The sequence below is a fragment of the Lactuca serriola genome, chromosome 8 (assembly GCF_051521515.1).
Source record: "Lactuca serriola cultivar US96UC23 chromosome 8, Lser_US96UC23_V15, whole genome shotgun sequence".
In the NCBI taxonomy this organism is placed as follows: domain Eukaryota; kingdom Viridiplantae; phylum Streptophyta; class Magnoliopsida; order Asterales; family Asteraceae; genus Lactuca; species Lactuca serriola.
This window is the reverse complement of record NC_136415.1, coordinates 326,698,976-326,719,779: the sequence shown is the minus strand read 5'-3', so window position 1 is coordinate 326,719,779 and position 20,804 is coordinate 326,698,976. Positions and strand designations below refer to the sequence as shown.

Here is a 20,804-nt window from a genome sequence, read left to right as displayed (position 1 = left end):
CAGACGAGCTTTGTTCCTTATAACATTCCCTTCCTTGTCCATTTTATTCCTAAAGACCCATTTGAGACCAACAACCGAGGCATCTGGAGGAGTTGGAATGAGTCGCCAGACTTTGTTCCTTTCAAATTCGTTCAGTTCGTCTTGCATTGCTTGAACCCAATCAGAGTGATCGAGAGCAGTGTTAACTGTCTTCGGTTCAACTTTTGATACGAATGAGTTAAACATACAAAACTCAACCTTTGAAAATAAGGATGTCTGTTTTGCCTTCAGTTGTGATCGGGTCAGAACCTTTTCGGAGACATCACCAACCACTTGAGAGATAGGATGATCTCTGGTCCATTTGGTAAGAGGAGGATAGTTTGGATCAAAGGTTGGGTCTAGTTCAGCATTGATCATTTCTTCTGGCTCGGATTGGCTTTCATAGTCGAGCGACATATCAGCATGCTCCCCCTCGATTGATGAGCTATGAGAAACTTGAGGTTCAGAGGTTTCTTGTGGTGCTGGACTTTCAGGCTTTGATGCACCTTCGGTTGGAGAAGCACTTTCGGTAGCAGTTGTAGAGCTTGGCTCCCCCTCAACATGTGAGCTTGGCTCCCCCTCAACATGTGAGCTTGGCTCCCCCTCGACTGAAGCATCGTTGTATGGAGGTACATCAGAAGTCAATCCTCCTTCATTCATCCTCCTGTCAGCTTCTTCGACAATTTGCTTCATGTGGTCTACCTTGTTGTCTGCTGCTCCTGCTTCTGAGAGAGTAGCTTTCTCTGGTTCGTCAAATAGCTCCAGAAACTTCTCGTATAGATTAGCGATCGAGACTGTGACCTGGCCAGTTTGAGGAAAGATTTCCCCAGCGGTGTCTTCTTTGGCTTGTAGCTTTTTGACATAACTATCGTCAAAGGTCACGTAATATGTCTCTTCGATTTTTCTCGAACGCTTGTTTAGGACCCTGTATGCTTTGGATGTGAGAGAGTAGCCCAGAAAGATTCCCTCGTCGGCTTTGACATCGAACTTGTTGCGGTGTTCTTTAGAATTAAAGATGAAACACCGTGAGCCGAACACATGGAAAAATTTCACATTGGGCTTTCTGTTGTTTAGAATCTCGTATGGTGTGAGCGTGAATCGTTTGTTGAGATAAGACCTGTTCTGTGTAAAACAAGCAACAGAAATAGCATCAGCCCAAAAATAAAGAGGTAAGGAAGCGAAACTTAGCATAGTTCGGGCAGCTTCACACAAAGATCGGTTTCGTCTTTCGACAATTCCGTTCTGTTGAGGTGTGTAGGGAGCTGAGAAGTTGTGACTTATTCCCTTTTCTGCTAGAAATTCTTCAAATTCCCTGTTCTTGAATTCCAGACCATTGTCGCTCCTGATGTTGCGAACGACCTTCTTGAGCTGTACTTCAAACTGCTTGATGAACACTTTCTGCTTATGAGTCGCTTCAGATTTGAGCTTTAGAAAGAACACCCATGTAAATCGTGAAAAGTCATCAACAATAACAAGAATATACTTGCTACCACTGATGCTTTCGATAGATGAAGGACCACACAAATGAATATGAAGTAATTCGAGTGGTTCAACAACTTTTGTGTTAATTACAGATGGATGACTTTGACGACTCTGCTTCCCCATTTCGCATGCAGCACACAAGTGATCTCTGTCGAACTTGAGCAATGGAAGGCCTCGAACATGACCTCCAGTGACAAGTCTGTTGATATCTTTAAAGTTGAGATGAGAGAGTCTTCAGTGCCACAACCAGCTTTCCTCAGATTGAGCTTTTGATAACAAGCATATAGTTGGGTTTCCTTTAATGGGTTTAAGGTTTAGAGGAAACATTTCACCCTTACGCTCGGACTTGAGAATTACTTTCTTTGTCTTCTTCTCAATAATTTCAGAACCTTCATCATTGAATGAGACTTTGAGACCTGTACCTCCAACAAGCTGAGATACACTGATGAGGTTGTGTTGTAGTCCTTCCACATAAGCCACCTTCCTTATAGTGAAATCACCATTAGTTATCATTCTGTATCCCTTTATGGTGCCGAAAGAATTGTTTCCAAACTTGACATTGCCACCATTTGAGAGAGACCTGTATTCCCTGAGCTCTTCTTTCCTTCCTGTCATGTGACGCGAGCAGCCACTATCGATGTACCATTCTTCGTCGAACTGCTCGTCACTTATAACCTGCAAAAATTAAGCAGATTTAGGAACCCAAAGTTTCTTGGGCCCACGTGAGCTTTTCATAGGAACAGGAATAGTAAGAGAGATGTCAACAAGATATGTTCGTTTTATAAGTGTTGTTTCATCTTTCTTTTTAATGGTAAAAACTTTGATTTTATTAAGATTAGGTGTGTTCGGTTTAGACTCTGGTTTGGATGCATTAACCTTCTATTTGCCTTTTTGTTCAGCTGACGAATGAGATTTGTGAGAACGAACAGAATGAGCTTTAGAGCAAGATGGAGATGAATTGGAAGAATTAGATGAATGAGAAGGAATGGGATAAGGTTGAGATGACTTCTTGGCTGGTGACTCTAGGTGACCCTTTTGCTTTCGATCATTGGTGGGACTGACCTTAGAGTTTTGATCTCTTTTGACTTCAGAAACGAACCTTTGCTTTCGGTTGGAATCGTTCTGTGAACCGAACCTTTGCTTTCGGTTGGAGTTGTTCTGTGAACCGAACCTTTGCTTTCGGTTGGAGTCATTCTTAGAACCGAGCCTTTGCGTTCGGTTGGTATTTTCTTCTGAACCGAACCTTGGCTTTCGGTTGTTGTTCTCTTCTGAACCGAACCTTGGCTTTCGGTTGTTGTGGCTCTCATGCTTTTTGACAGGATTGTTCTCAAACATCAGATTCTTGTCTTGATGTGAGAAATATGCGTTTTGGGATTGCCAAAATTGTTTCCTTTCAGAGAGATTCTTCCTGTATCTCTGGTTTCTTTCACGTTTCTTATTCCTCATCTGCTTCGGTTGATGATGAATATTGGCTTTCATTTTCGGTTTCTCCTTGGCTGGTTCACTTTGAACTGTAGGAGTTTCACTTTGAACTGAGGAACTAGAGGGAATGTCTTCTTTTGCCGAACTTCCATTCTCTTGAGGAATGTCTTTCGTACCACTAGTACTTAGCTCATCGAAATTATCTGGCTTATTCAAGGGTTCTGGTATGTATCTACCTTTACTCATCTATGAGGTTCTTTCTGATAAGCCTACCGTTTCGTTTGCATTATCTATTGGAGCTGACCAGAAATACTCATCACAGCCATCAACATTGTCTTCCTTTACAATAGCTGTGAGTTCAGCCGTCTGATGTTCGGTTACTCCAGTGACCTTGTACACTTGATTTGGAGTGGTCCTGACCTTTTGATATACAACCGCTTTCTCTGCTAAGATCGGGGACTTTTGTTGGGACAATCGAGCGACCTCCACTGAATTTTCAGAAATTAGATTCTTGTGGTTTTCAGGTTCGCTTTTTACAAATTCTGAGCAGTCAACCGTGTCCTCTACAGAAATTTCACTCATGTTGTCGTCCTCGTTAAGCTCAGATGCATTTTCAACATCAATTTTATTTTCTGAGCTCAAGTTGGCGTTTAAAGAGTCATATTTTTGTATGGTTTCGGTTCTCAGTTTAAGTCTATCATTTTCATCCAAAAGGTTTTTAAGCATGTCCTTGTGGTCCTTGGATTTAATGAAAGATTCTATTTTGTCCAGTCCATACATGTAGGTCGGATTGACATCATCAGATGATATCACACTCTCACAATTATAAGCTTCAGCATCGATTTCATCCTCCTTAAACTCAAGGAAAGGCAAAATCATGCGATGGATCTTTTGGCCTATTTCACAGTCCAAGTGAAGCTGAGTAATATTGGAATAAAGACGTTTTGCAATTAAACAAAAAACATTCCGCTGTTTTAACAACTTTAAATTGTCTCTTTGTAAATAAATGTTTTCGTCTTTTATTTTAACTAATTCAGACTCCTTCAACTCGATCCACATGCGCCGCTCCTCACTCTTCGAAGACACCCTGCTTAATTGATCAGTTAGGTTAGAATTGGTGACTCGAGTTTGAGTTAAACTACTATCTAGATGAGAAATTCTTGTATTAACATTTTTTAGTTCTTTCTCATATGAGGATTGTGGTACTTTAAATGAAACGAAAATCGATTGTACCTTCTTGATCAGTTCATCAAGCTCATTGAACTGCTGGCTGAGGGGTTTGGCCGTGAAGCACATATCCTGCTGCTCCTTCGGTTCATTGCTTCCACCATCAGTGTTGTATCCCCTCAACTGAGATACATCGGACACCATGAAGCATCTTCCTCCACTGCTCTCCTCCTTTGCCACATAAGCCTTTCCATGAGAAGGCTTCCTCACTTCGTCGTCTTCTGAGTCGGTTGACCAAACTTCCACGCTACCGAACTCGTCATCAGCAACCGAACCCTGCACAATAAGAGCATTCATGGAAGGGTTAGCGGTAGACTTCTTCTTTCTCATCTCATCAAGCCTTTTCTGCAACAAGGCTTCCTCATCCTTTTCATCATCCTTTTCAGCCATCTTTTTAAGGACACAATCTTTAGCATAGTGGTTTTTCCCACCATAGTAGTAACAGCTTACTCCAGAATCAGCATCCGCCTTCGGTTCCTTCTTGGGCTCTTCAACCTTCGGTTCAGTGTTAACCTTTTCTGAACTATAACTCCCCTGCCAGTTTCAGTTTTTGTTGCTGGGGAATCTCTTCTTTATGAACCTCTTGGGGTTAGACACCATCATAGCATAATCCTCAGACGTGAGGTCATACTCCTCCAAGTTGAGGTCTTCATCCTCCATCACAGCTTTACTTTTTGACAGGAGGGCCAGCGAACCAAGGCTTGAAACAACGTTCTTCTCCTGCAGCACAATCTTCTCCTGGGACTTGAGAATACCCACCAGTTTCGCCAAAGAGTATGATTTAAACTGCTCATGGGCTTTGACTGTAGACACCACTGCTCTCCATTCAGACCTCAGAACATTTAGGAACGTAACCTTCTGCTCGATAAGCTTCCTTTCGATGTCATGTTTGATCATCCTGCTGAGAAGATGATTGAAGCGATCGAACGTCTGGGTCACTGTTTCTTCGGCTCCTTGCCTGAATTCTCCAAACTCAGATAAGAGCAAGGTTTGGATAGAATGTTCAAGATCCTCGTCTGTAGAGTACAGTTCACGAAGTCTATCCCAAACTTCCTTTGCCATCGTGCATGAGCTGACCAACCTGAAGGTGTCGGACTGAAGGGCGAATCTTATCAATCTTAACGCCCTGATATTGCACTGGAATTTATCCTTTTCATCTTGCGCAATATCTTTAACATCCTTCAGCAGATCATTGTACTCCTTTTGAGTTTTAATAATCCTGGACGTTGCAGAATGAGAAAAAGGTCCATTAATGATTGCTTCCCATATGAGGTATCCATTATCCTCAGATCCTATCACGTAGTCTTCGAAGTGATGCGCCCAGACTTCATAGTCATGGGTATATAGGATTGGAATCTTCGTGGTTGAACCGATGTTGTTGGAAATATTTATGGGATTTGATTGTGACTCGTCCATTATGATCGAAAAACCTGTTCAAAGATCAGACTTGTAATAAAGCAGATTAGGGCAAAACAATAAATATCAAGATACGTCAATAATGAGATGACGGCTCAATAAATATCAGTAATTGCGGAAAAACCCTAATTGAAACCTTTTCACAGAAAAGATGTGTATCGATTACACAGCCTCCTGCTCTGATACCAATTGATGAGATTAAAACTTTAATCTTTGAAGATCGATTATATCTTAAACAGGTAAGTAAATATAAAATAGCAAGAACACGAAAATAAGAACAAGTCAAGAATGAATCAAACGTGTCGAATGATTAAAACAAAACCCTCAGAAGAGCTCGATTAAGAACATCAACTGTAGAGGATTAGTAGGTTTACAAGAACGATAAAGAAAGAAACTGTAATACTATCGTAATGATATCGTCTTCTCTAGATCGTTAACCTAATATGCATGCAAGCATATACTTATATAATAAACCTAACGGGCTCTCGGTTGGACAGGCCCAAACCGGAGTACAAAATAAATAGACAAATAGCCGAGCCCAAAGACGCAACCCTTGAACGAATCTTCAACCCAACAGTCCTAATACTGAAAATCCCTATCAGCTCCTCCCCCTGCCGTTGCTACAGCCACTGTAGCCGCCGCGGCAGCCGTCTCCGCGAGAGCCGCATAGCGCTCATCAAAACACTCAACCATGGCGGTCTTGATTGACCCAAACAGTTCCGGCAACTCAGCCCGGAACAGTGCAGCAACCTCATCATGCAGGATCTCGCGAATCCTCGCATCCAACTCGCACGAGCTCATCTGACCAATAACCTCAGACGGCACCGATCCACCCGGAACTCTTTCTCCAGCTCCCGATCCTGACCCGGATCCACTCTCATCATGCCTCGGCATCTACATACTGAAAAACACCATACCAAATCTCGAACACTTCCTACAATCCTGGGATCCAACTCTCGCAGCCCAACCCTAGAGATCATGGTTTCCCTGATACGCGTATGGGTCCTGTGCTTTCAGTAGTACGGGCCCATACTACCTTCCACACCTACCCATATTTGTATGAAGTACTACCACAATACCCTAGAGAACATGCATAGCAACGATCAACCCTCACCCCTAGAGGAACACTGAGAATCTCCCATAAGGGACCCTAGGCTACAGGCATCACAAATCAGGCAACATTATCATGATTTCCTGAAGATCCCTAGCCTATCACTAGCATGCTGCTCTATCAAAGCTCAAAACAAATAACATGCATGGTATTTGGCGAGGTTACTTACTGGCTCCGGCTGATCGTACCTCCGCGTCCTCCCTTATTCATTTTTTTTTGAAAACCATTTTTATTTACTCTTTTGAAAACCCTCCTCGATTTGAGACTGGAGTCACACGAATGTTCCTCTAATTCACTCAAACCAAGGCTCTGATACCAACTTGTAACGACCGAAAAATACAACTAATTTTAAATTTTTCAAAAACATCTCGATTCCATAAAATCTTTACAAAAGGTTTTCAATACATTATTTAACAGAGTATTTTCTCAGGTTCATATCATAAAACACCAACGCGAGGAACGGTACGATCACGCCTTTGCCTTGCCACGGACTCCTGAGAACCTGAAAACATAAAACCAGAACTATAAGCCCGAAAGCTTAGTGAGATACCCCCAAAATACCAACCACATATACGCCCTTCCAGGCCACGACCTTCCGGTCCGAAACATATCGCCTTCCGGCCCATAACGCAATGTCTTCCGGCCCATAACATATAACGCATACATATCATAACAGAACATAGAACGACCCCGCATATCGGGTCACACCCCAGACCTAGCAATCATGCACATAACACATAATCATATAACAGTTCACAGTCAGCAATCGATCAACAGATCACATAACATAGCATTACTCTAATCAAGATACCGGCCTAGCCGGTCACTAGCATAACATCACCCTACGAATCAGTCAACATACTAAATGCACACATACACCTTTCCAGGCCATGACCTTCCGGTCCACATAGCAATGCCTTTCGGCCCACAACATGTAATGCCTTCCGGCCCACAACATATAACGCCTTCCGGCCCATATTCCGCAATATCATAGCAATAGACAACTACCTGGATTTCCATCCGATAAAATAGTTGGCCTTGGTGCCATAAACCCTATCAATATAGTGAGGATAACTCACCTCGAAACTGCCGACAGAACAGATAACTCAAGCTGCTCCGATCACTGATACGATCTCCACCGCTGGACAGCCACCAATGCACTGAACTCAAAACCATAAACAACAATTACTAAAATACCCCTGGAAACCACTGGTCAACCCTTGGTCAAAGACAAGGTCAAAGTCAACCCCTGACTGACCCTACTCACCGAGTCAACCCGATGACTCGCCGAGTTCCCATACTCAGAGCTCACTCAATTCGCGACCTAACTCGCCGAGTCCCACAACTTCTGAGTCCTCTCGCACACAACTCACCGAGTCATCCCTTGACTCACCGATCCTCGACTCAACCAGAGAATATCGGAACTCTTCGACAAGACTCGCCGAGTCCAAGAACAGACTCGCCGAGTCTATGGCTACAACTCGCCGAGTCCAAGGCCATCTTCATCCGACTCGCCGAGTTGTTCTTCCAACTCGCCGAGTCCCAGCTCATCTTCAAACAACTCGTCGAGTTCACCCATGTGACTCGCCGAGTACCACCGATCTGAATCCATACAGAAGCATTCCAGACCATGCAATTGATCCAAAACATAGATCTAGCCTCCTACAACTCATCCATCACGTAAAGTGGCAAACTTTACGTGAATCCAAAGAGATCTAGGCCTTTTGCACAAAGGTTTAGGGTTTGGGACATGAAAGCTTCACTACACACTCTAACACAGGGACTTTCATGCTCTCTGATTCTTCTCCATTCCAGATCTGAGGTAGCAACCTCAGATCTAACCTCTAGACTTCCAATTACATCCATAGACAAGTTCCCACAAACCCCAAAAGGAAGAAACAACATACAATCAGACCAAGAACGAGATATTACCTCCAATGGACGCCCCAACTGCAATGAAATACAAATCCAATCAAAGCCCCTTGCTCCAAGCCTTCAATCTCCCAAAATTCCTTCAATAATCATTTCCTTCAAGCTTCCAATTGAGATAGAATCACTCACACACGAAGGCTAAGGGTTTCTGGACTTGGGAATGAATAAAGAGGCTGAGAGTGGGCTGTTATGTTCTTTATATAGGGCTCAACCCCGGAAATTAGGGTTTTCTCCACTCAGCACCTACTCGCCGAGTCCTCCTTACTGACTCGCCGAGTCGGCTACTTAACACGCGACCCAGTCGCGACTCTACTCGCCGAGTCCATCCATGGATTCGCCGAGTCACTCTTCCACAACTTACTCTTTTAGCCCTTCAACTCTACTCTTGATATTTCGGGATGTTACACTTAAAATCGATCTTCTTTACGTATTTTGTGTTCTTCATCTGACTTGTACACCAGCTTTATCTGGTTGTACAATTGTGTTCTTCATCGGCATGAAATGTCAAAAAGTCAAAATCGATTGAATTAAAACTCGATCTGAGTTGTAATCGATTTGAGTTGGTAGATCGCTGATTGAATACGAGTCATATTTCATTCAAAGTTGTTGTAGATGATTTCAATTTTTGACAAACTTTCGAATTCATTGTTTGAAATCGAATTCAACTCTTTTGTCGATTCTTGAATCTGTGATTGGTATCGATTGTGAGTTGGGAAGAACACATGATGTCAAATAAAGTTTTGAACAGATTTGATCGAATGAGTTGGAATAATCAAGAGTGAAGAACCGATTCAGAAAACTCATTTTTTTTGGAATCGAAGATTTGTATTGGGTTCGCATAATGATTTTGTTATGGATAAGGATGGTATTGACCCTAAATATGGTAAGGTGTATCGCAGGAAGAATAAAGAGGCATCCAGAATTTAGAATAGTTAAAATAAGTTAAGATAATTATTTACTTTTTGGTGTGGGAGTTATTTAAGGTTAGGATTGAGTTTTTTAGTTTCCATGTTTAAAGTATTTTCTATCCCTATTTAAAGGGTGATTCTGGATGAAATAAAGACACGCTTAAAATCAATTATTTTAATTCCCTTAGAGTAGTTTAACCTAATCTCCTCTCCAGGGAGATTAGGCCTTATTAGTATTCACGGCTGCAGGAAGCACCACAACAGGACCTGTCACGAGATCAATTTCCCGGGGCATATCAGATTTTAGTTCGCATATTGATTTTGTTCATCATACGAGTTTGTGATTTTGGAATTGGGGAGTAATGTTCGCATGTTTGGAGTCGCTAGATTGGAGTCTTTGGTGTGATAGATCGATAATTTCGATTTGGAACAATTTTTAGAGTCGGTGATTGTTTGGATCAAAGATTTGTTTGTGATGTTGAGAATTGGTTTGCGAAGGATATATGGTAGATAACAAATTCGATTTTGGGTTTGATATCAATTTTGGGTTCGACTTTGTGATTTTGGGTTTACTGGGAGTTGATATTGCGAAGGATATATGGGAGTCGATGTTGATGATTTGGTTTCGCATGTACGTTTACATCTCCAATCGTAATTTGGGTGTTCGCATTGTAAATTGGTCGATTGGGTTAATGGTCTCAACTGAGTTCGCATATGGGTGAAATCAATTTGTGTTCGCATTTGAGTGTATAAAAATTGGTTTCGCATTTGGGTCTTAATCAATTTCGCATATTTGGTTATATTGGATGAAAGATGCGAAAATTTTTTTAGTTCGCATCAGTGACGTACGAAGAAGAAATTGAATGAAAATGTGAAGTCTTTTACAGTAGAACGTGAGTTGGGGAAGAAGAAAGTAAATAGTTTCGCATTTGGTCCCTGATCTTTTCACGAAATGATAGTTTTGACCCAACTTCGCAAAATGGGCAATAAAAGCTGAGAAATTGCAGAATTTTCAGTTCTGGTCCTTGCAGTTTGGGCGAATTTACGCTTTATGTCCGGTTTCGCAAATGGGCTAGAGTTTCGCATATTTGACTGTTTTTGGCACAATGGGTCCCTGCAAGTTTCAGAAAGTGACAATTTCTACCCGGATTTTGGAAAATCTTGCAACTTTCACCCAAAAAGTCAAAAAATTTCATAAATTGGAAATTTTTTGTGGCTTTTTCGTGATTGTTTTTCCGTGCAAGATTTTTGGTGATTCATTTTTGGTACACATCAAGGGGGGGTATCGTGAAGATTATTCCTCGGGCGCTTCTCATCCTTAGTGGGTTTTATAATCATTTTTTGATTATAAAAAGGGGGAGAATGATGGGTATTCGAAGCTTCTCGGGTTTGTCGAATATTCATTTGCGGATCTGAAGACCGGTGTTACTTCGAGGGGGAGTTTGGTCTTAATCGCGCTAGCTCGTTGGAGATTAAAGTCAGACATACAATCCTAACTTTGAGGGGGAGAATGTTAGGGTGCAAAGTCATGCTTGGATGTAGTGTTTTAGGCTTTCCTCTTTGTATGTGTAAATGGGTTGAGTCTTTCCTATAAATAGGAAGTGAGTGACTCCCATTATGGAAGTGAATCCATTTGGAGTGTTAGACTAGAGAGAGAAACTTTGTACAAACCCATTTGTATATTTTTTCTAGATCTAATAAGAGCTTACAAAGATTTATTTACTCCATGTGTTCTTGATTTTACATGATGATTCACTAGATCTTTCTAATTCCGCACATGCCATCATAATCAACACCACTACAATAAAAGACTTGGTGATAATATTCTATACATACTTTTTACACTGTATCCAAGTCTAACCTAATTATTTTGATATGTAGATAAGTATGGAGAATGAAGACCATAGAAGGAGAGTTTGTATTTTTAGAAGTCCATAGGTAATATAATGGTTACTTTTGGAACTAATGTTATGATATTATGTTGATCACTCTCATAGTTTAAACTATATGAGATTTCTATACATACTTTTTACATCGTATCTTAAGCCTAACCTAATTATTTTAATATGTAGACAAGTATGGAGAATGAAGACCATAAAAGGAGAGTTTGTATTTTTAGAAGTCCATAAGTAATATATATAGTGGTTACTTTTGGAAATAATGTTATGATACTATGTTGATCACTCTCATAGTCTATATTTTGAATATGTAAATTTTTATAGTTTAAACTATATGAGATTGTTTCACCCTTACCTATAGTTTAGAGTCGACTTTTGGTCTTATTCATATGGTGACTTTATTTGCTTCAAGTCCTCACAGGGGTTAGCTCTACACTCTTAATCATCTTATACCATGTTAGGATATCATTGATTTCATATAAGGGTACAGTCGTAAGGTTTTTCCTTCCAATATCTCAAAAGAAACCATATGATACAGTTGTCCTTAGCCAACATGTGAACTACACGGAAATTCCTATATAATTATTCAAAACTCGTACATTTCACAAACACGTCTAACTTGAACAAACATATCTATTTTAGACAAATGATTGAATCACCATTTTTTTCCTAAGTCTCATTATATACCAAACAGATTTATACAAACTGAAAAGATATACGGCAATAAATAACTATTGATAAAAAATCTTCTAATCTAACTATATCAGCTTATCAGGTATTGTATTTTCTTATTGAGGTTGAGGTTTCAAATCTCCATAGAGATATAGGTGAAAATAAAAGTATTTTAAAAATAGACTAGATTTGTTTTTAAAAAAATAATAATAATTACCATTTTAATTTATCTATTTGGCTATTATTTCTTATCATTTTACATTTGTACATTGTTTTGGTCACGAACCCGACTTCAACATATTCTTCTCTTCACTGCATTTAGCCACAACCATACACAAACTTGTTGATTGATACCATTTTTTTGGTTTCAACCCTCTTTTTATCTTTTCCAACACCAATGACGCCCTCAACCAAAATCTATCAAGTTTAGGGGAGCAAAGTGTGTTATACCAAGATAATAGGGACTGATTTAGACAAGAATAGATTCCTAAAAAGTCCTTATGGTCGTTGGTAAAGAATCTAGAAATTACGCGGGAGCCCCTCGAATGTGAACCGTGTGTCACACGGCTACAAACTTACACAACACAATCACAATCACCCTTTTCAGTTCCTTCATATTCCCATTTCTCTCGCTCGAGTTCCATCCCACCTCAAACCTACAGAGACTTGGTCTCACAGCGCCTGATAAACAACACGAGAAACTGTGAATTGAGTCAATTTATAAGAACCCTTTTCGACTCTCTCTGCGAATTAATCTATATATTTTCATATACACGCACTGATTTGCATCTGTAAGCTCTCTAATAGCTGGTCAAATAATCATCATGCGAAATTCAATCGGAGACGATGATTCATTCGACTGTCGTGTTTTGAAGAAGACCGCCCGTCTCCCTCTTCCGGGTCAGTACCTATACCAATTGATTGTTTTGTGTCGTTGCGGACTGATTATGAGTTTGTCGTTCTTACGTTGTTTTTCTGTTATATGTGATCGATTAGTTGATAGTTACATCGATCTGGAGGATAGTGAAGAGGAGGAAGAAGAATCGGATTTAGAAATTGGATGCCCCTATTGTTCGGAGGGATTCGATGCCCTAGGTTTGTGTGTTCATCTCGAAGATCAACATCCAATTGAAATAAAGTCGGGGGTAAACGATTCCACAATTCTTCTATTTCATAATATACACTTGAATTTCATTATACCAGCATCATCGTTAACTTTTGATTTAGATACCTATAGATTACCGTGTTTGGATGATTAGGTATTTTATTCTCTAACATCTTATAATGTCATGATTTCATTATCAACATCGTTGTAGCTAATCTTTCTAGTCAAACACCAATAAAGTTACTGTATTTAGGCTGATTAGCTTTCATTTTTCATAATAAGGTTTCTTTTGGATGATTGGTAATAGCTTGTACTACTATCTATACACACAATATTGCTGGAAAAGGGGATTAATCTGTCTTTCCTCAAAATATATTCTCTTGTGTTATGCAAAGAATTTGGGGTTTAATTTGTTTTTGATATAAGATTGTTTATCTTACAGGTATGTCCGCTTTGTGTTACTAATATGGGGAGGAACATGATTTCTCACTTGATCATTCAACATGAAAGCATCTTGAAAATATCCTTTTTATCTTGAAAAGCTAATAAGCTATCATTTTGCTCCAATACTTTTTACAAAATATGTTGTATATTGATCATGGTTAAATGTGTTTCCTTGACTGAATTTTCAAGGTCTTTGTAAAAGGAAGGTGTATGATGATGAATCTTTTTCCATCATGTCTCTGTTAAGGAAGAAGCTCCAAGAACATTCACGATTATCTCTTCAAAAGGAGTCAGAGTCGACCTCTGTAACATCTTCTTCTTTTTCTTCTTCTAACAATGCAGCAACTGATCCTTTGCTTCTCTCATTTGTCTATAATCCACCTCAAACTCATTCTTCTGCTGAAACAAGTTCATCAAAGATGCTCTCGAAGGATGACACATTAGATAGGTACTACGCTTTTGCTAGTTTTACTTTTTTTATTATTATTATTATTATATGTTTTCTTTTTCATTTATTCAAACAAAAAGCATTACTACCATATCATGTTTATTTAAAAAGTTTTGGTTATCCTGATTGGCAGTGACATCATCCCAGCATGCAAAGACCATGAAGAAAAGGCTCAGAAATCTGACTTCATACAGACGATATTATTATCCACCATTTTCCCTGACAATTTGTAACAAAACAATCCATATGTTGTCTTATCTGTTGACATAAGTGCTTCTGAACACAGAAACAGAAGCAGATTTAAGATGTAGGGACTGGATTTAATTTTATGTTCTGTTCCACTTCCACACGATGTAACCAAAAAAGCAGTTAGCTCATATTTTGGCAGAGTAGTAGTTGTATTAATTTAACAGAAACTCAACTTCAGCAATCACGCATCACATTTCTTCCAACGTTGTGTTATTTACATAAACTAGTAGTATATCCTTCCAATAATTTGAGTCAGATCCAGAAATGTTATAAGAAAGCATCAAATTAACTACCTAGTGATGTAAACAAAAACGTGCATCCATGATCCACAAATACAATATTATAAGCCTAGCTAAGCACTTTTCGTATTTATGTATGTATGTATGTATGTATGTATGTATGTGTGTGCATTTCGACTACTGGAAAAGAATTGTCCAAAATCTTAACGTACAACACTAACACCCTTCCAAGCATTTTGCCTAAATAAAAAAAAATCCATAAACCAAAAGGTGGATAGGTTATTATTAGTTATTAGGTGAAATGATATTGGTTATGTATACATTTATATTTTATATTATAGGTAGAGATTTGAAATGTGGTCATTGTGAATGGTAGCGATTGAGGAAAAACAGATAATCGGGGAGAAGAGCAAGAGCTTGCAAATTGTTAAGCCAGTTTGTAGCAGCCTGAAAAAGAGCATTATGTTGTTGACATTCCTTTGGGGCATTCGGACTTATAACTGAGCCTTTTAGCTTGTAGGAAGCCAGCCCAATTACTGGCAGATGAAGCCGATCATCAGCCTCCTCTACACAAACCATAATCATAATATTATTATTTTATATATTTAACTATATAACAAAAATAAGCAAGAAAAAAAAAGTACCTTGAGGCTGTATTTGTGTTGACAGGGAATGAAAGGTTAAAAAAGATGCGTCTAGATCCTTCAATGTTGGGCCCACAGGTATCCGATAGATTGGATACCAAGCCACACATATCCAGCTTGAAGGTGATAGATCGCAGCTCCTGTAGTTGATCAGCCCTGGGAATCCAGATGCAAGATTCCAAATCTGTTTTTCGGATATACATGACATCAGCATCCACAATCATGAAATTTAAAAAAAAATGATTCGTGAAGTTACATACCTTATCTGCTAAAGGCCTCCGAGAATGTGGCTGCTCTTGTTCCATATATTCAAAAACAAGTCTTCCATGCGATGATGATGATGATGATGATGATGATCTCCACATACTTTTGGCCCTCATCAGATTATTATCATTTTCTTCACCTGGACACCTGCCAGCAGAACTAGTAAAAAAGATTGTGTGATTCATTTAGGTATTAGAACAGTAACCTCTACCAACTTTAATTTATTTAGGAAATAAGTGAACAATGTTTATTGTAACAAAACTACAAATCATTATAGTTAAGACGTAACAGTATAATACACTTACAATTCAATTCCAACACAAACTCATCTATGGTGCTTCACTTCTAATTTTGGAAACTGTGACATTGACGTGACACTAACATCGCAAATATATGCATGTGAATCCTATGACCTAATAATGCGAATGTGTGCGAAGTAAGTAGTAAACAATAATATATCAATATTGTCCAAACAGGGCATGTGATGATAATTCTGTATTTGGACATTATTATACACCATAAAGTTTTGTCCCTTATCCAATTCAATGCAACAAATTAATAGCATTCTTATATGACATAACATAAAAGTAAAACAAAAAGAACATAAGCATTTAAACTGGATATATATATAATAGCAAACATAAACTATAACAAAGGAAAAAGGAAACAGGAACTACTGATCACCTGAGATTGATATGGGGATTCTGAGGATCAATGTAGAGCTGAATACCAGACAAAAATGGAACATAATACTGTGTGATTGGGTGTCTACCAAACAACAACAATGGAACTCCAGCTCCATACGCACTTGGTTCTCTGAAAGTTTCCCACAGATCTCCAAGGCAATAATATGTTACATTCGTCTGTAAATGCAACAGATTGTAGCTGCTATTAGCTACTACTTAGCTGATTGCCTCTTTTCAACAATTGATGAACCCAATTGGCAAAAAGATGTATTTAAAACAAAAGAGTACAATTAGGGCAAAAACCCTCTTCCAACTAAGAGTACCCTACATACTAAGTTAAGCGTTTACCAATTTCGTGAAGCATAAAGGAATGAACGACAATTTACTTCAAAATGTACAGATATTGAAAACAGGATAACACGGATTACAACAGATTTTATTCAAAACGATACAAATAAAAGCGTAGGGTTTCTAGCTACAGCCAATTTCAAATTAAAGACTACCTCCGACGATTTTTGGGTGGCAACGATTGGAGTGACGGAGTCCAGAAAACTATCCAGGTTAGTGACGTTAGTTGGCGGTATTGAAGGGAAAGACAAAGAAGATGCGGAAATCAATGAACGCGTCGACAATGCAGCATTAGAATCGTCGGAGTCAGTTCGATTGTCGGCGTCCGCCACCGCCACCGCTGTTTCATGAAGCTGGTGGTGATGATTATGTCTACGTAACTGATGCTGCTGACACGATTGATTTTGATGGCGATGAATATTCAGATAGTTACACAAGCGATCGCCGGTATCGTTTCGGGAAACAGCGAAGCTCCCCGAATCAGCCATTATCGTAGTTGCGACCTGTTGAATTTGAAGTGTGAATGTCTGTGTGAATCTAGGTGTATGTAAAGAGCAGAGAGTTGGATAATCGAAACGAAGATTAAGAAATGGTTAGGATTCTTGGGAGGTTTTTGAGGAAGGAAAGCAAAGGGAGAACTGAGAACTGAGAACTGAGAAGCGAAGGTAGTGATGATTGCTGTTATTCTCTTGAATTTAAGAGAAGACGGAGAGAGACACGGAAATGTTTCATGTGGCAAAAGTTTACGTCAATGACAATAATACCCCCTCATCCATTTCCATGTGTCCCAAAATACTACTATTTTCGTCCAAACCCCATCAAAATTCATTTCAAACAAGCAACAACCCAACCGGGTTCTATTAATCATATTATAGTGTAGCCCACAAAATGGTAGACCGATTGCAAATAAAAGCGGCTTCAGAAATAACCCATTTTTTATTCGGGCCGGATTTATTCAAACAGCTCGATCATATTGGACTGGTTTTACCAAATAAAAATTAAAACTAGTTTTTATACGTTACCATTAAAAATCGAGATTTTTGACGTTTTCTAAAATTCAAACGGCTATATTACTTATCCCTATAGGCTTGCTATAAATAGATGTTGGTTTCATCGAACCACTTTTGGGTTGCTATAAATAGGTGTCGGTTTCATCATATCACTCAAAAGCTATCTAATTTCATGTTTCATTCTTCAATCTTTAGATTAAAAATCTATCTTCACAATCTTCCGGTGTCGAGGAAGCCTCGCCCAACAACGAAGCCGTTGCAATTCTTGAGCATAATCGAAAAGGAATGAATTTTGGATAACTAACACTTGCATCAAACGATGAATGACATGAAAAGGCATGATGTGGAAAATAAAGAAATTTTTTCTACATGAAGAAAACACCGTATTGAAAACATATGCTACATGTTCATGCATATAACTTAAGAAGCAATAAAATTGTGTCCAATGTGGTGGGTAAATCGTACGAGCCGGTGAATATTTAATAGTGCAAGATTCTGCAAACGGTGATCTAACATGCTTCATTAAGAAATTACAAGAATCGCAAAAATAAGAAAAAAAAAAAAAAAAAAAAGAAAAGAAAAACCAAACTAGGTAGAAATCAAAGTGTGATTAAGAGTGGTGGTTGAGGAAGGCATGAGAAGGATGAAGAACTTCATAACTATTGCATCTAATAAAAGTTTTCCCCAAGTTGAGATCATTTACAAAAAAGTGAAAATGGGTCAAGTAAAAAATATTATCACGATCAAAATCTACAAATAAAGATTGGGTAATGAAAGATATTGTTAAGAAATAAATGGATGGATTATGTATGGGTGTGTTATTTACAAAAAAATGTAATTAGGTTTACTTCAAAAATAGTTTAGAAAAACTTATCAAAGACAGGTGCCGAGTTGTCAAGCTTGGCCGAAGTGTCATCTAGGGTGCAGGATGATTTTGCAATTAAGCATATTGGCAGGTTGAAGAATATTTGTAGCATATTTTGGTTGAGATAAAAACATCCTCTGACGATCCATGGATATAGGATACCAAAAGAAAAATATAGATTGCTAAGATCAGTTATAAAGAACTTTCGACTAACGAAGACGTTATGTGGAGTAACTCAGTTTGATAAGGTGGTGAGGATGATATCGTCACTATATAGTAACAAAGAGTTCATGTGAGCACCCTGATGATATATAAATAAGGACGAGTCTCATGTCATCTAATGTATGTGAACCTAAGCTGCATGATAAAGTGAGCAAACCACTTAACCTAGCCATGGGGTCTATTTGAGAGTGTAGAGAGATCATTGAAACAGACACACATGATTAATATAACTAAGATAGCATAAACTTGGAGGTTGTTGTTGCATGTATAAAGTCTCTTGAAGATTCATGTGAAGAAATGTATTCTTGACATCAAGTTGTCATATCGGTCAATATTGAGATATTTCAATGCTAAGTATTATTTGAATGGTGGCTAGTTTGACCACAGGACTGACCTTCTGATCATAGACGATGTTGGGGAGTTGACTTTTCCTATTTGCTACTAATTTAGCCTTATACCGAGCTAGGGAACCATATGGATTATGTTTCTTTGTGAACAACCAAATACAATTAACCACATTAGCATTAGTTAGACGTGAAACAAGAACCCACATACCATTAGAAAAAAGAAGTGTGGACTCTTCTTGCATAGCATTGAGCCAATGCAGGTCATGAAAAGATTCAATGTAAGATTAAGGGACCAAAGAAAAGGAATCTATGTGGAGATTTAACTTTTGTTTTAAGTGGTATGTGTCACACCCCAAACCAGACGGCGGAAACGTCTGAGGGCTCGAGTGACTTATTGAATATCATAACAATGAATATACATGAATCATAACATAAACATCACCATGCATCAATATATTACAACTGACTTTGTTCACATCAAGTACATTGTTTTAACATTACAAATCCATAACATAAATTGTTTGATAGTTTTCAAAAGCACAACACCCTAACATACTTGGTACTACTCCTCAGCTTACCTGTTACCTGAGAATACAAGTTATTTTGAAAACGGTCAACATATGGAATGTTGGTGAGTTCATAAGCAGGTTTGATATGAAAATGTTTTGTGTAGTTTGTAAGAAAACAACCCAAAAAATCTGGATTTTTTCTGAAAATACCATTGTTTATATAAAAGTGTGAAGATCCGTAAATATATGCATGATGATTTCAAAACGTGTATAATTGAAAAGCTTTGTATTAAAAGTACCAGTGAAAAATGTTGAACTTCCCCGGAAACCCGATGTTTTCCGACCATAAAAAAATATCATATAACTGTTCGAATTTTTATTCCATCACTTAAATGATTTTTGATTTACCTTGATTACTTGATTATTATTGGGTTTATTTATGTGAGTCGTTATAACCATGCATGATAATGACTAGTTCGTTTGTCTTGGCACTCTAGTGAACGCCAGAATTGATCTTAAGATTTTGTCACCCTAGACTGGCCAAGTCTAACTGTAGCGAACAGCTGAGGTGTGGGGGAGTCACCCCCGTATAGATCTATACACAAACTCTCGCTCTCCCTCCAAGAGACTTTGATTATAACTACAGACTACGACCGACACACGTTGGTGCCACCCGTTATTACTCATTAAATCCCAATTGACTTTGATTACTCTTGATTATTGACCCGTATTTGTTTACTTGGATTGACGATAGGCCTAATAAACGGGGAGAAGAGGATTACAAATCCTACTAATCCTACGTATTATTTAAGGCTATTGGATATGTGAAGGATACGTTGGCCCATTTCGCATTTAATTCACTTGGACCTTACTAGCAATGCTAATGGGCCATTAAGGCCCAATAGCACTTAAAAGTCATTGAGGGTCCCTTAAACATGAAATTGGGTCATAGAAGGCCCAATAACATTTATAATTATCCCTTGGGCCCAAAAATCATGTTAATGGGTCACTAAGGCCCAATAAGAATGTTTGGAACCTTCAAGCCCAAAGAATTTAATGTTTACTTGTTTTAGGTATGGTTTAATTGTTGGAAAGTTTGATTGAGTAATTGTTAATTTTCGCACCGGAACAAGGCCGGTCGGTTATTTTTAACGATGTTGGAATTATACGTATTTTCATCTTTCCATTTTCATGAATCCTAGTTTGGTATTTTATTTTAACTCAAATATCTTAAAATAAAATGATTGACTCAAAATCTTGGTTTGAACCCCTTTCAGCCCTACTTTGGTAAAATTGACAACTTTAGTCCTTTTATATATATAAAAAGACATTTTAAGC

General features: G+C 38.6%; 2 protein-coding genes across 2 annotated transcripts; one reads left to right on the top strand and one right to left on the bottom strand.

Moving 5' to 3' along the window:
• The first annotated feature begins 12,668 nt into the window (after nucleotides 1-12,668).
• Nucleotides 12,669-14,535, top strand: LOC145068336 (protein DEHYDRATION-INDUCED 19 homolog 3-like). Its single transcript, XM_079015290.1, has 5 exons — nucleotides 12,669-12,986; nucleotides 13,083-13,231; nucleotides 13,634-13,711; nucleotides 13,824-14,083; nucleotides 14,217-14,535. The coding sequence occupies exons 1-5, from the start codon at nucleotides 12,911-12,913 to the stop codon at nucleotides 14,314-14,316; spliced, it is 663 nt and encodes a 220-aa protein (XP_078871416.1). The 5' UTR covers nucleotides 12,669-12,910; the 3' UTR covers nucleotides 14,317-14,535.
• On the bottom strand, nucleotides 14,099-17,254 carry LOC145068335 (uncharacterized). The gene is made up of 5 exons (XM_079015289.1): nucleotides 16,669-17,254; nucleotides 16,164-16,342; nucleotides 15,476-15,638; nucleotides 15,216-15,399; nucleotides 14,099-15,137 (listed from the first exon to the last, which is right to left on the bottom strand). The coding sequence occupies exons 1-5, from the start codon at nucleotides 16,999-17,001 to the stop codon at nucleotides 14,932-14,934; spliced, it is 1,065 nt and encodes a 354-aa protein (XP_078871415.1). The 5' UTR covers nucleotides 17,002-17,254; the 3' UTR covers nucleotides 14,099-14,931.
• Between the last annotated feature and the right edge of the window lie 3,550 nt (nucleotides 17,255-20,804).

Excerpts from the sequence above, each read along its gene's own strand:
- LOC145068336 (XM_079015290.1), top strand. The coding sequence starts at position 12,911 with ATGCGAAATTCAATCGGAGACGATGATTCATTCGACTGTCGTGTTTTG. Across the intron at positions 13,232-13,633 it reads CAATTGAAATAAAGTCGGGG|GTATGTCCGCTTTGTGTTAC; the intron begins GTAAACGATTCC and ends TTTATCTTACAG. Across the intron at positions 13,712-13,823 it reads AACATGAAAGCATCTTGAAA|GGTCTTTGTAAAAGGAAGGT; the intron begins ATATCCTTTTTA and ends CTGAATTTTCAA.
- LOC145068335 (XM_079015289.1), bottom strand. The coding sequence starts at position 17,001 with ATGGCTGATTCGGGGAGCTTCGCTGTTTCCCGAAACGATACCGGCGAT. Across the intron at positions 15,639-16,163 it reads AATCCCCATATCAATCTCAG|TTCTGCTGGCAGGTGTCCAG; the intron begins GTGATCAGTAGT and ends CTTTTTTACTAG. Across the intron at positions 15,400-15,475 it reads GGAGGCCTTTAGCAGATAAG|ATTTGGAATCTTGCATCTGG; the intron begins GTATGTAACTTC and ends TCCGAAAAACAG.